Source organism: Pelophylax lessonae, assembly GCF_965119305.1.
Source record: "Pelophylax lessonae genome assembly, chromosome: 12".
Lineage (NCBI taxonomy): Eukaryota > Metazoa > Chordata > Amphibia > Anura > Ranidae > Pelophylax > Pelophylax lessonae.
Window position 1 is genome coordinate 6,427,167 of NC_138779.1, and position 15,448 is coordinate 6,442,614.

Here is a 15,448-nt window from a genome sequence, read left to right on the forward strand (position 1 = left end):
CCCTCTTCTTTGCCACAGCTAAAAAAAAAAAAAAAAAAAAAAAAGCTTTTTTGGAGAGTTGCACTTTAATTCTCAAATTGAAAAGTTTATAAAGTAAGGATAATGTTTACAATTGGATTTAATTAAAAAAAAAAAAAAAAAAATTCAGCCAAGTCATACCTGACAACAGCCATATACTGGATGGACCATGATAAATAAAAAATTGGCCATAGGAGGACCTCATCTGTCGGCATATTCAGCAAAAAAATAGGAGCGCATCTATTGTTCCCTACGCGATTCACGCTTTCGCTCCGGATGCCAAACAGTTGGATCCTTCGGGGATGGCCAGATGTGTGCATGACCAACTTGGACGAAATCCCAGATCCTCCGTAGGCCAAATGAGCAGCCATGACTGCTGCTGCGAGGCCAGTGTTAGTTTTAGTGTCAGTCGTAATATTTCACAGACTTCGCCTCAATTTTCTTTTAGACCCTTAAGTACAAAAAAAAGAAATACGCCTCAACAGAAGGAGAAAAATAGAAAACAAAACAAGCATGTCTCCATTCTTCTCGTTCAGCCCCATTATACCATGCATGTAGCCATAACCCGACAAATAAAATACTTGTCTGAGTCATAGTAAAATACACAAATCAGCACACAAACAAGCTGACCTTGGTGTACACAATGGACTTCCCTCCACAAAAACAAGGTTAGACGCAAAAAAATGGCTAACGTAAAATCAAGCTAAAATATATACGTAAGATGTTTTAATATTACTAATGTGGAGGTAACATGGATACAATGTATAAAGCTGAAGAGCATTCATTTTCCTGTTATTTCTTATTTTTTAGCTGTTCGTTAAACATGAATTTGGAAGTAATAAAACCCAAAAAAACAATGAATAATAATGCTTAATGAATGTATTTCAAAATCCTTGAAGCATCACTAGGTGTAAAGTTAACCCTGTTTATGTATACATGGCTTGGTTTTTATGGGCGAGGTAGGGCATGAAGATAGATCAGGCTTGGCTGACATGCACAGTTATCCGGAAGCTGGCCTCATTTACTTATATAGGGCTTGGTCCTTCTGGTTTCTCTCTTTGGCAGAGGAGGGGCATTAAAATGAGCAGGCTTCCAAAGCGTATCTAGGCTAGCTTTCCTGAAGTTTACTCCATTTACGATGATATGGATTTGTATTTATCATTTTCTTCTTGGACAGAAGTGGGCCATGAAACAGATCAGGCTTCCCTGAAATACCTACCTCTCAAAAAGTTGACCTAATTTATTTATATAGGACTTGGTCCATATGGTTTCTCTCTTGGGAAGAGGTGAGGCATTACACAAATCAGGCTTCTCTAGTATACCCAGCTTTCCTAAAGTTCACCCCGTTTGCTTATTTATGAATTGGTCTTTATAGTTTTCTTCTTGGGAAGAGGTGGGGCATTAAACAGATGAGGTTTCCCTGGCATACCCACCTCTCCTGAAGCTGACCTCATTTACTTACATAGGACTTGGTCCTTTTGGTTTCTCTCTTGGGAAGAGGTGAGACATTAAGCAGATCGGGCTTCCCTGGTATGCCCAGCTTTCCCGAAGCTCACATGATTTACTTATACAGCATATGGTTTGGTTTTCATTTTTTTTTTTATTTGGGAAGAGGTAGGGCATTAAACAGGTAAGGTGTCCCTGGTATACCCAGCTCCTAAAGTTGACCTCATTTATTTATATAGGGTTTGGTCCATATGGATTCTCTCTTAAACAGAAGTGGGGCATTACATAGATTAGGCTTCCCTGGTATACCCAGTTCTCCTAAGGTTTTCTCTTATTTACTTACATAGGACTTGGTCCTTTTGGTTTCTCTCTTGGGAAGAGGTGAGACATTAAGCAGATCGGGCTTCCCTGGTATGCCCAGCTTTCCCGAAGCTCACATGATTTACTTATACAGCATATGGCCTAGCTTTGATTTTTTTTCTTATTTGGGAAGAGGTGGGGTAAGATTTCCCATGTATACCCTGCTCTCCTGAAGTTGACCTAATTTATTTATATAGGGTTTGGTCCATATGGAGTTTCTCTTAAACAGAAGTGGGGCATTACATAGAATAGGCTTCCCTGGTATACCCAGTTCTCTTAAGGTTTGCCCTTATTTACTTACATAAGGCTTGGTCCTTTTGGTTCTTCTTTTGGGAAGAGGTGAGGCAATAAAGAACTCAGGCTTCCCTGGTATGCCCAGCTTTTCTGGATCTCATCCATCTACTTACATGGTTTATGGATTGGTTCTGATCATTTTACTTTTAGATAGAGGTGGGGTATGAAACAGATCAGTCTTCCCTGGTATACCCAGCTCTCCTGAAGCTGACCCCATTTACTTACATAGGGCTTGGTCCTTTTTGTTTCTCTTTTGCAAAGAGGTGAGGCATTGAGGAAATCAGGCTTCACTGGTATACCGAGCTTTTCTGAATCTCTTCCATCTTCTTACATAGTATATGGATTGGTTCTGATCATTTTACTCTTAGATAGAGGTGGGGTATGAAACAGATCAGGCTTCCCTGGTATACCCAGCTCTCCGGAAGCTGACCCCATTTACTTACCTAGGGCTTGGTCCTTTTGGTTTCTCTTTTGGGAAGAGGTGAGGCATTGAAGAAATCAGGCTTCACTTGTATACCCAGTTTTCCTGAAGTTAATCTCATTTATTTACATATGGCTTGGTCCTTTTGGTTTCTCTCTAGGGTAGAGGTGGGGCATTAAAAAGAGCAGTCTTCTCAAGTATATCTAGCTTTCCTGAAGTTTATTGCATTTATATATATAGGGTTTGGTCCATATGGATTTTCTCTTAAACAGAAGCGGGGCATTACATAGATAAGGCTTCCCTGGTATACCCAGTTCTCTTAAGATTTGCCCTTATTTACTTACATAAGGCTTGGTACTTTTGGTTCTTCTTTTGTGAAGAGGTGAGGCAATAAAGAACTCAGGCTTCCCTGGTATACCCAGCTTTTCTGGATCTCATCCATCTACTTACATGGTTTATGGATTTGTTTTGATCATTTTACTCTTAGATAGAGGTGGGGTATGAAACAGATCAGGCTTCCATGGTATACCCAGCTCTCCTGAAGCTGACCCCATTCACTTACATAGGGCTTGGTCCTTTTTGTTTCTCTTTTGTGAAGAGGTGAGGCATTGAAGAAATCAGGCTTCATTGGTATACCCAGCTTTTCTGGATCTCATCCATCTACTTACATAGTATATGGATTGGTTCTGACCATTTTACTCTTAGATAGAGGTGGGGTATGAAACAGATGAGGCTTCCCTGGTATACCCAGTACTCCGTAAGTTGATCTCATTTATTTACATATGGCTTGGTCCTTTTGGTTTTTCTCTAGGGTAGAGGTGGGGCATTAAAAAGAGCAGCCTTCTCAAGTATATCTAGCTTTCCTGAAGTTTACTGCATTTACTAATATATCATCTGGTCTTTATATTTTCCTTCTTGGTCAGAGGTGGGGCATGCAACAGATCAGTATTTCCCAGAGCAACCAGCTCTCCTAAGGTTGACCTCATTTACTTACATAGAGCTTGGGTATTGCGGTTTCTGTTTTGAGCAGAGGTGGGGCAATAAACAGCTCAGGTTTCCCTGGTATACTCAGCTCTCCTGAAGTTGACCTAATTTACTTACATAGGACTTTGTCCTTTTGGTTTCTATCTTGAGAGGAGGTGAGAAATTAATAGTAAGCTCCATTGTATGATTTTTATCTATAGGTAAGTCTATAATAAGGCTTACCTAGAGGTACAATAAATATCTCCTAAATGTGTACCATAGATGCAGCCGGTGACATCACCACTGACTCAGTTTATTCAAACCGCGGAAAGCGCATGAATCCAGAAGGAAGACTTGGTGAAGATGAAAGCACCTTCAGCGGTGACAGTGCGTCGCTGGAGGGCTTCTTTTTCAGGTAAGTGTGTCATAATATGCTAGTGCTAGTGCGATGCATACTAGCACATTATGACTTAATGCCCAGAGCCCCATTTTTCTTTTTTTGCTGCGGTTTACTACCACTTTAATTAAATCAGGCTTCCCTGGTACACCCAGTTTTCCTAAAGTGCACCCCTTTTTCTTATATATGAATTTATATATACATGACTTGGTTTTTATGGTTTCTCTCTTGTGGGGAGGTAGAGCATGAAGATAGATCAGGCTTGGCTGACATGCACACTTATCCTGCAGTTGACCTCATTTACCTAAATAGGGCTTGGTCCTCATGGTTTCTCTCCTTGGCAAAGATGGGGCATTAAACAGATCAGACTTCCCTGGTATACCCAGCTTTCCTGAAGTTCACACCATTTACTTATAAATTAATTGGTTTTGATTTTTTTTTCTTGGGAAGAGCCTTCCCTGGAATACCTTGCTCTCATGAATTGGTCTTTATAATTTTCTTTTTGGGTACAGGTGGGGCATGAAATAGATTAGACTTCCCTGGAATAACCAGATCTCATGAAGTTGGCCTCATTTACTTACATAGGACTTGGTCCATTTGGTTTCTCTCTTGGGAAGAGGTGAGGCATAAAACAGATCAGGCTTCCCTAGTATACCCAACTTTCCCAAAGCTCACATCATTTACTTACACAGTATATGGATTGGTTTTGATATTTTGTTTTACTTGGAAAGAGGTGGGACATGAAAGCGATCAGGCTTCCATAAAATATAAAGCTCTCATTGAGTTGCTCTCATTTATTTATATAGGGTTTTGTCCATATGTTTTTTCTCTTGGGCAGAGGTGGGTCAATAAACAGGTCTGACTTCCCTGGTATATCCAGCTCTCCTGAAGCTGAACATTTTTACATACATAGGGCTTGGTCCTTTTGGTTTCCATCTAGGGAAGAGGTGAGAAAATAAACAAATTAGGCTTCTCCGGTACACCCAGCTTTCCTGAAGTTCACCCAATTTGGTTAAATATGAATGTATATACCGGTATACATAGCTTGGTTTTTGTGGGTTGTCTCTTGTGGAGAGTTACAGCATAAGGATAGATCAGGCTTGGCTGACATGCACAGTTATCTTGAAGTTGGCCTCATTTATTTATATATGAATTGGTTTTGATATTTTCTTTTCTTGGGAAGAGCCTTCCCTGGAATACCCAGCTCTCATTAAGTTGACCTCATTCATTTATATAGGGCTTGCTCCATATGGTTTCTCTCTTGCGCAGAGGTGGGACATTAAGCAGATCAGACTTCCCTGGTATAGCCAGCTCTTCTGAAGTTGACTTCATTTACTTACATAGGGCTTGGTCGTTCTGGTTTCTCTCTTGGGAAGAGGGGAGGCATTACACAAATCAGGTTTCCCTGGTACACCCAGCTTTCCTGAAGTTCACCATATTGCTTATATATGAATTGGTCTTTATAATGTTCCTCTTGGGTAGAGGTGGGGCATGAAACAGATCAGGCTTCCCTAGTATACCCAGCTTTCCCAAAGCGCACATCATTTACTTTTACAGTATATGGATTGGTTTTGATATTTTTTCACTTGGGAAGAGGCGGGGCATGAAACAGATCAGGTTTCCATGAAATATAAAGCTCTCATTGAGTTGCCCTCATTTATTTATATAGGGCTTTGTCCATATGTTTTTTTCTCTTGGGCAGAGGTGGGGCAATAAACAGGCCAGACTTCCCTGGTATATCCAGCTCTCCTGAAGCTGAACATATTTACACACATAGGGCTTGGTCCTTTTGGTTTCTATCTTGGAAAGAAGTGAAACAATAAACAAATTAGGCTTCTCCGGTACACCCAGCTTTCCTGAAGTTCACCCAATTTGCTTATATATGAATTTATATATACATAGCTTGGTTTTTATGGGTGGTCTCTTTCTTGGGAAGAGCCTTCCCTGGAATAGCCAGCTCTCATTAGGTTGACCTCCTTTATTTATATAGGGCTTGCTCCATATGGTTTCTCTCTTGTGCAGAGGTGGGACATTAAACAGATCAGACTTCCCTGGTATAGCCAGCTCTTCTGGAATTGACTTCATTTACTTACATAGGGCTTGGTCTTTTTGGTTTCTCTCTTGGGAAAAGGTGGGGCATTACAAAAATGAGGCTTCCCTGGTACACCCAGCTTTCCTGAAGTTCACCATATTGCTTATATATGAATTGGTCTTTAAATTGTTCCTCTTGGGTAGAGGTGGGGCATGAAACAGATCAGGCTTCCCTGGAATACCCAGGTCTCATGAAGTTGACCTCATTCATTTATATATGACTTGGTCCTTATGGTTACTGTCTTGGGTAGAGGTGGAACATTAAACAGATCAGGCTATCCTAGTATATCCAGCTTTCCTGAAGTTTACCTATTTTTCTAACATAGGGCTTGGTCCTTTTGGTTTATCTCTTCCATGGTATATGCAGCTTTCCTGAAGCTCACCCAATTTGCTTATATATGAATTGGTGTTTGTATTTTCTTTTTGGGTAGAGGTGGGGCATAAAACAGAACAAGTTTCTCTGGCATACCAGGCTCCCCTGAAGTTGACTTTATAATTTTCTTCTGGTCAGAGGTAGGGCATGAAGATAGATTGGGCTTCCCTAGTATGGAAAGCTCTCCAGAAGCTGACCTAATTCACATATATATATACAGTATATGGCTTGATCTGTATAGCTTTTCTTATGGATAGAGTTGGGGCATAAACATAGATTGGGCTTGGTTAAAACATACAGCTCTCATGACACTGAACTCATCTACTTATGTACAATATGTCTATATGTTATAACTTCACATGTGATTTTCACTAAAGGAAACCTCTGCTTAGACAATTTTCCAGATGTGTTCAATTAAACCTGCCGAGATTTGTGATAGGTTCACTTTAAATTTAAATTCACAAAACCAAAACTCTGTTATCAACCTGCCACATATCTAAGACCTGGGTCCTCCAGGAAAGGTATGTGGTGAGAAAGGGAAGTAGACATGCTTTTAGCTATCCTTTGTAAAAATCAATATTTGCTTTTCATGCTTAAAATTCCTTAGAACAATGTAAGACTTTGCAACTTCCACACAAGGTATAAAACATATTGTATAAAATCAAAACTGTACATCACATACAAAAATTTACAAACATAAAATTGTAACAGATATATAAATTTACATAATGCAAACTGTAAAAATCATTAATAGCTTGGAACACATAAGAAAAAAAATGAATAATCAGGGTTAAAAGTTCTATATGTCATTAACTACACAATTATCATAACTGTACCTGCCATTTATACATACAGGAGGTAGCCATTTTGTGACCTGAACCAATCTGCAAGTTGACAATTTGCTAGAAATGAGCAATCTCACAGGAGCATTAGGAACCAAAAAATTGATTAGGTCTATGGTAGGATGCCCTATGACTAGGGAAAGGGGGCAGACATTGAGTGAGTTGAACCAAAAACTCAGGCTTATGACATTGTTTGGATCTAGTCACATGACAGATATATGAAGCATCTACGAAAGGAATGCCACCTATCCACCAAGAGTTGGCCACCGTAAAGTGAACCTATGCTTCATCTACAAAGGGACGTTACCTTTCCACCAAGGGTTGGCCATCGTAAAGTGAACCTGTGCTTCATCTACAAAGGGACGTTACCTTTCCACCAAGGGATGGCCATCGTAAAGTGAACCTGTGCTTCATCTGCAAAGGGACGTTACCTTTCCACCAAGGGATGGCCATCGTAAAGTGAACCTGTGCTTCATCTACAAAGGGACGTTATCTTTCCACGAAGGGATGGCCATCATAAAGGGAACCTGTGCTTCATCTACAAAGGGACATTACCTTTCCACCAAGGGATGGCCATCGTAAAGTGAAACTGTGCTTCATCTACAAAGGGACGTTACCTTTCCACCAAGGGATGGCCATCGTAAAGTGAACCTGTGCTTCATCTACAAAGGGACGTTACCTTTCCACCAAGGGATGGCCATCGTAAAGTGAACCTCTGCTTTATCTACAAAGGGACGTTACCTTTCCACCAAGGGATGGCCATCGTAAAGTGAACCTGTGCTTCATCTACAAAGGGACGTTACCTTTCCACCAAGGGATGGCCATCGTAAAGTGAACCTGTGCTTCATCTACAAAGGGACGTTACCATTCCACCAAGGGATGGCCATCGTAAAGTGAAACTGTGCTTCATCTACAAAGGGACGTTACCTTTCCACCAAGGGATGGCCATTGTAAAGTGAACCTGTGCTTCATCTACAAAGGGACGTTACCTTTCCACCAAGGGATGGCCATCGTAAAGTAAACCTGTGCTTCATCTACAAAGGGACGTTACCTTTCCACTAAGGGGTGGCCATTGTAAAGTGAACCTGTGCTTCATCTACAAAGGGACGTTACCTTTCCACCAAGGGATGGCCATCGTAAAGTGAACCTGTGCTTCATCTACAAATGGGTGTCACCTATTCACCAAGAGTTGGCCATCTTAAAGTTAATGTGTGCTTCATCTTAAAGTTTAGAAGTTAAAGCCCTGCCTAAAAGCAGGCACTATAAGATGCCTTCTGTTGGCTTTATTACCCAGAAAAGTCATTTCTGTGTTCCTCTCTGATTTAGGTTCACTGTGGTACCAGAATATGAACTTCCCTGCCTTAATGGTTATACTCTACCAATCCTCCTCCTGTGAGAGCACCACTACTGGCCACTGATGCATTCTCATTGGAATGGCAGTTGGCGGGGCTTAGCCATGAACTCAGAGGAAGTCATAACTTTGGCAAAACCAAATCAGATAGAAGCACCAAAATATTATCTCTAGTCTTTAGCAGGAAACAGCAGGTGTCTTGCGGTGCCTGCTCACAAGAAGAATTTACACCTCAATTTTTAAATGGAGCAAAAGGTTTACCTTAAAGAGACACTGATATCAAAGTTAAAAAAATGCTGCAGGTATAAAGTGCAGTAGAGAAGATGAAAAGGTGGAACTGTATTGTCTACATGGATCTGCTCCCATGCTGTTATGTGGACTTGGTAGGTGGCTCCCATATAGAAGAGCCTCAAAATTCATTGACAAGAAAGTGGAGGTGCTACCTTTAAAAGTTTATAATTTTATTTTAGTATCACTAACAATAATAATATTGATTAATAATACCAATAATAGTAGTATAATATTTATTCTCTCCCCCGATATCCCCCTTCATCAGGGCTTGAAAAGTGTTGAAACAAAACCGACTCCGAGGGAGGAAAATATAAAAAAATACTTGCCATCAATCACCTGCATGCTGGCTAGTATCACAAGACTTTTGTATTTGATATATATATATTATATATAACTCTATACTTTTTTTCTCCCTTTGAGCCTATTTTATTTTCTACTATTTTCTAAGCCCTGATGAAGGGGACTTGGAAAAAGTGGATGTGTTCATAGACTTTTAATGAACTGTTTAAAGTGGGAGTAAACTCCCATGCAGGACTTTTACCTACAGGTAAGCCTAAATTAGGGTTTACCTGTAGGTACAATAAATATCTCCTAAACGTTCACTGTTTAGAAGATATTTACTTTTGATGCAGCTGATGAAGTCACCGGTGCATGTGCTCTGAAGGAAGGGCATGCTGTGCCATTCCTTCATAGTCATGTGCCATGAATGGTGGCCCCCCGCGTGCATAAGTGTAAGTGACGTCATCGCGGCCCCAGCCACCTACATAGCCGGAGTCCAGGAACCTGGAAGGAAGAACGGGAGAGGATGGAAGGCTTTGTTCTAAGGTAAGTTTCACATATTGTGTTAGTATGCAATGCACATTGGTGATTAGCAGGAAGAATGCCCCCTCTTAGGACAGCAGTGGTCCAATTACCATCCTTACTTACAGCCTAAAGTGGAAGTAAACTTCCATCTCCGATTTGTACCTATAGGTAAGCCTATACTAAGGCTCACCTGTAGATACAGTAAATAGCTCCTAAATGTGCACCGTTTAGGAGATATTTACTTTTGATGTAGCGGGTGACATCACCGGTGCATGTTCTCTGAAGGAACGGCATACCGTGCCATTCTTTCAGAGTCCTGTGCCATGAACAATGGCCGCCTGTGTGCATGAGTGGGAGTGACATAATCGCGGCCCCGGCCACTCACACAGCCGGAGTCCAGGAACCTGAAAGGAAGATTGAGGGAGGATGGAAGGTTTTGTTCTAAGGTAGGTTTCACCTAATGTGCTAGTATGCGATGCACATTGGTGATTAGTGGGAAGAATGCCCCCTCTTAGGACAGTAGTGGTCCAATTACCACCCTTACTTACAGCTTAAAGTGGAAGTAAACTTCCATCTCTGATCTGTACCTATAGGTAAGCCTACAATAAGGCTTAACTGTAGGTACAGTAAATATCTCATAAACATGTACCGTTTTGAAGATATTTACTTTTGATGTAGCGGGTGACGCCACCGGTGCATGTTCTCTGAAGGAACGGCATACCGTGCCATTCCTTCAGAGTCCTGTGCCGTGAACGTTGCCCCCCCCCCCCGTGTGCATGGGTGGGAGTGACGTCATCGCGGCCCCGGCCACTCACACAGCCGGAGTCTGTGAACCTGGAAGTTAGACCGGGGGAGGATGGAAGGCTTTGTTCTAAAGTAAGTTTCACATAACGTGCTAGTATGCAATGCATACTAGTGCTTTATAGCTTTACCTTTTTAGGATTAAAAAAAGAAACAAATTTTAAAAATCGGTTTACTACATTTATGCTCATCAAGAGTGTGTTCAAAATCACATGCTTTCCCGAGATGCACAGAAATGTACTGCCTTTTAGCAGATGTGCGGTGGTGCCATTAATCTTTAATGGGGCAATCCCACACATCTGCAAAAGAAAAAACTAGTGCACCGAACCACATGGTGCAGCAGCATCATGTGGTTCAGTGTGGTGCATTTATTGGAAAAGAGTCAGGGACTTCCTTCCCTTGTTTCTCATGCACAGGGCAGCCCATTAATATAAATGAACAAACAAAAGAGGGTGCAGGAGCCTAGTGCATTGTCCCACAATATTTCAGTTTGGTGGGATCAGGTCCACTGATAGGGGGGGACCACCAGCCCTCTTGAAGGGGGCCCGAGCACACAGGGGGGCCCACACAGGGAGGGGGATTAGTGATGGACAACAAATACAGAAATCTTCCTCCAGCACCTGAATCTGATCTGTCCCTCTCCCTGCTATCAGCTTTTATCTGTTGAGAAAGAGACAGACGTCCCTCACTAATCCCCCTCCCTGTGTGGGCCCCCCTCCTAGCACTGGCTCTAATGTTATCTCTGCTCAGGAGTTTATTTGTAACTTTGTTTCTCTCTCTCTGATCACTGAGCTCCAACTGCCCAGCCTGTATATTTTTCTCATCTCATCTTCATTTTTACTTAACATAGTTTTTTTTTTTTTTTAGATTTAGCCGGAATTATGCGAGTTATGTTATATTTGTGTCTGATAATAGTGATTTTGTTGTAATTTTAGCTAAATATATCTTTAATATTTTCTTGGGGGGGCCCTGCCAGGTAGTGTGTACGGGGGCCCGCGATTTCTAACAGCAGCCCTGGGTGGGATAATGCACTAGGCTGGTGCGCCCTCTTTTGTTTGTTCCTTGTAATGACTTCCCCAGTCCGAGAGGGCACCAAGGCTTGAGGTTATATCTCTTTGTCGCTGAGTCATTCTCAATACCTTTTATTCAGGATATCAAACTTTTGCAGAGGAGATTTTTTTCTAGTCAATAAAATAAATGGGCTGCCCAACATGCAATGCATGGGGTCACGTGAAGTATCAAAAGTACATAGGAAAGTGGGAGTAAACTCCCATGCATGACTTTTACCTACAGGTAAGCCTAAATTAGGGTTTATCTGTAGGTACAATAAATACAATGGGACTTTAGTGGCACAACACAGCCTCACAAAAGGCTAGATTTATCTAAAATTATACATTGTATTACAATTTACTTAGAAGCAGACAAAACAATAAGTTCTTTGTAGGCACGTCCCCATCTTCACAATTGATGTGTTTCCTATGCTCTAGTTCCCCCCTCCAGCAATCCTGCTGACTGAGATATACAACTTCTTATAAGTACAACTATATTTAAGAAAAAGACCTTAGTCTAAGTATAAATTTTTGTTACATGTATATTTATTTTATTATATTTTCTCTATGTAGAATCATTTGTATGTATGGTATTAAGCTCCTGAAGAAGCGAGGTCGGCGTGAAACACGTTGGGCTGACTGTACCCCAAATATCAGACACGATACCACTTTATTGGTCGCCCACTTCTGTCAGTATACAGGAATTCCCTGCTCAGGGGATCTAGGCTTACAATTACCTTTGGGCATATGTATCCAACACTGAGGACGTCGGTCCATATTGGAACAAATACTCTGAGTCTCATTTTGTCTTATTGTATTGTCTGCTTTTTAAAGAAATTGTAATAAAATGTATAATTTTAGATAAATCTAGCCTTTTGTGAGGCTGTATTGTGCCACTAAAGTCCATTTCCCTTTCGATACTACATGATATAGGATGAGGCACCGATCTATACACTGGTTCCCACAGTGCCACTTTGTGGTGGCCCTTAACATGATCTTCATTGGGGTCACGTGAAACCACGTTTGGTCTCACCTGTAGGTCTGAAGCAAGCCTTAACCATTTAACTTCCAATCTGCTGGACTATTCTGAAAGGTAAAGCTCCGGCATCCCATCAATGTGCCATAACTTGCCCACCCCTTCTTGCCTCCTGTACAGTCCTAGTAGCCAACAAAGCTGCCAACCATAGAAGTAGGCCAATAAGAATTTGTGGGAGGCAAAGCTTGTGTGGGAGGTAAAGCATTTTCCTATGTACTTTCGATACTACATGATATAGGATGTGGCACAGATCTATACACTAGTGCCCACAGTGCCACTTTGTGGTGGTCCCTAACATGATATTCATTGGGGTCACGTGAAATCATGTTTGGTCTTACCTGTAGGTCCGAAGCAAGCCTTGATCATTTAACTTCCAATTTGCTGGACTATTCTGACAGGTAAAGCTCTGGCATCTCATCAATGTTCCATACCTTGCCCACCTCTTCTTGCCTCCTTTACATTCCTAGTAACTAACGAAGCTGGGAAACCATAGAAGTAGGCCAATGGGAATGTGTGGGAGGCAAAGCTTGTGTGGGAGGTAAAGAATTTTCCTACAGTATGTACTTTCGAAACATCATATAGGATGAGGCACAGATCTATACACTGGTGTCCACAGTGCCACTCTGTGGTGACACTTAACATGATCTTCATTGGGGTCACGTGAAACCACGTTTGGTCTCACCTGTAGGTCTGAAGCAAGCCTTGACCATTTAATCTCCAATCTGCTGGACTATTGTGACAGGTAAAGCTTCGGCATCTCATCAATGTGCCATAACTTGCCCACCCCTTCTTGTCCCCTGTACATTCCTAGTAGCTAACAAAGCGGCCAACCATCGTAGTAGGCCAATAGGAATGTGTCGGAGGCAAAGCTTGTGGGGGAGGTAAAGCATTTTCCTATGTACATTTCAATACTACATGATATAGGATGAGGCACAGATCTATACACTAGTGTCCACAGTGCCACTTTGTGGTGGCCCTTAACATGATGTTCATTGGGGTCACGTGAAACCACGTTTGGTCTCACCTGTAGGTCTGAAGCAAGCCTTGACCATTTAACTTCCAATTTGCTGGACTATTCTGACCGGTAAAGCTCCGGCATCTCATCAATGTTCCATAACTTGCCCACCCCTTCTTGTCTCCTGTACATTCCTATTAACCAACAAAGCGGCCAACCATAGTAGTAGGTCAATAGGAATGTGTGGGAGGCAAAGCTTAGATGGAGGTTTTGATACTACCCAGAAGTTTCAAATCCAACCAAGAAAGGTTTGGGACATGGCTCCAGATTCATGCTCCTCTGGGTGCCTTTACTTTATACCTGCAGTAAACATAGTAGAGTCTCTTCAAGGGAGGAACCATCAGCCAGCTTATCAATAGACTAGGAATGAGCAGCATCACCAAAGCAGGAAAAAACAAGGTGGCCTTCATATTAGTTCAGTTCACAAATGGCTACTTCCCGTCATGGACTTACTTCAAAGACAAACATTCTTTTTACAAAAACAGTCAAAGGTTGTGTGGTGCAAATTTTTTTTTAAGGTTAAAAACGTTTGGAAAGGAAAAAAAGAAAAAAAAAAAAATAAGCAGTACGTACCAGTAAACTGAAACATGGCGTCTGCCCTGCCCTCAAGGAAGAAAAACAGACTTCAGCCAGTCAGCAGGAGATTTCAAACCATTTCTCAGACACAAAGGCCACAGGAATTAGGTGCCGATCAGAGGAAGTAGGTCTGCAGCGAGCAGAAAAGAGGGCTTGCGCGTGCTGGTACGTAACACAAAACAAGCAAGCCTAGTCAGGCCTGCTGCAAAAAAATAGCTAATTAAAAGAAACATGCTCTAAACCAACGCTTCATTGACAAGCTGGCCTCTTTGCATATATCAATTTTCAAAGGCACATAGTACAGAACTCAAATTTTCAAGGCACACATAGAAACAAAGTAGGTTTTTTGGGGGGTTTGAAAATATTATGTTTCTGTTGATTTTTTTGTAAGTTATGTAGCCATTTTCTAATGTACCAATTAGTGGTGTACCCCAAGGCTCAGTGTTATTAGTGGTGTACCCCAAGTTTCAGTGTTATCAGTGGTGTACCCCAAGGTTCAGTGTTATTAGTAGTGTACCCCAAGGTTCAGTGTTATTAGTGGTGTACCCCAAGGTTCAGTGTTATTAGTAGTGTACCCCAAGGTTCAGTGTTATTAGTGGTGTACCCCAAGGTTCAGTGTTATTAGTAGTGTACCCCAAGGTTCAGTGTTATTAGTGGTGTACCCCAAGGTTCAGTGTTATTAGTGCTGTACCCCAAGGTTCAGTGTTATTAGTAGTGTACCCCAAGGTTCAGTGTTATCAGTGATGTACTCCAAGGTTCAGTGTTATTAGTGGTGTACCCCAAGTTTCAGTGTTATCAGTGGTGTACCCCAAGGTTCAGTGTTATTAGTACTGTACCCCAAGGTTCAGTGTTATTAGTGGTGTACCCCAAGGTTCAGTGTTATTAGTAGTGTACCCCAAGGTTCAGTGTTATTAGTGGTGTACCCCAAGGTTCAGTGTTATTAGTGGTGTACCCCAAGGTTCAGTGTTATTAGTAGTGTACCCCAAGGTGCAGTGTTATTAGTGGTGTACCCCAAGGTTCAGTGTTATTAGTGGTGTAGTCCAAGGTTCAGTGTTATTGGTGGTGTACTATATGTGTTTGAGCTTTGGGGTGCACACCCTAATGCAAAAGGCTGGGCATACCTATGGTCCCAACACAGAACACCACAAATAACACTGAACCTTGGGGTACACCTCTAATAACACTGAACCTTGGGGTACACCACTAATAACACTGAACCTTGGGGTACAGAACCTTTAAAACAGAACCTTGGGGTACACCACTAATAACACTGAACCTTGGGGTACACCACTAATAACACAGAACCTTGGGGTACACCAC

The 15,448-nt window shown here is 41.6% G+C and overlaps 1 protein-coding gene across 4 annotated transcripts in view; it reads right to left on the minus strand.

The window, feature by feature from the left end:
- AJAP1 (adherens junctions associated protein 1) overlaps nt 1-15,448 on the minus strand; it is a 433,213-nt gene that overhangs the window by 28,939 nt on the left and 388,826 nt on the right. For 2 of the 4 annotated variants that reach the window (XM_082274312.1, XM_082274315.1), the window contains one exon: nt 14,126-14,258. The exons of 1 other annotated variant lie outside the window; for it this stretch is intronic. In XM_082274312.1, the coding sequence (XP_082130438.1) occupies nt 14,186-14,258 (73 nt within the window). In that variant the 3' untranslated portion in view covers nt 14,126-14,185. Of the gene's footprint in view, nt 1-14,125; nt 14,291-15,448 lie in introns of all 4 variants that reach the window. One more of the 4 variants, XM_082274313.1, reaches the window with a different exon arrangement.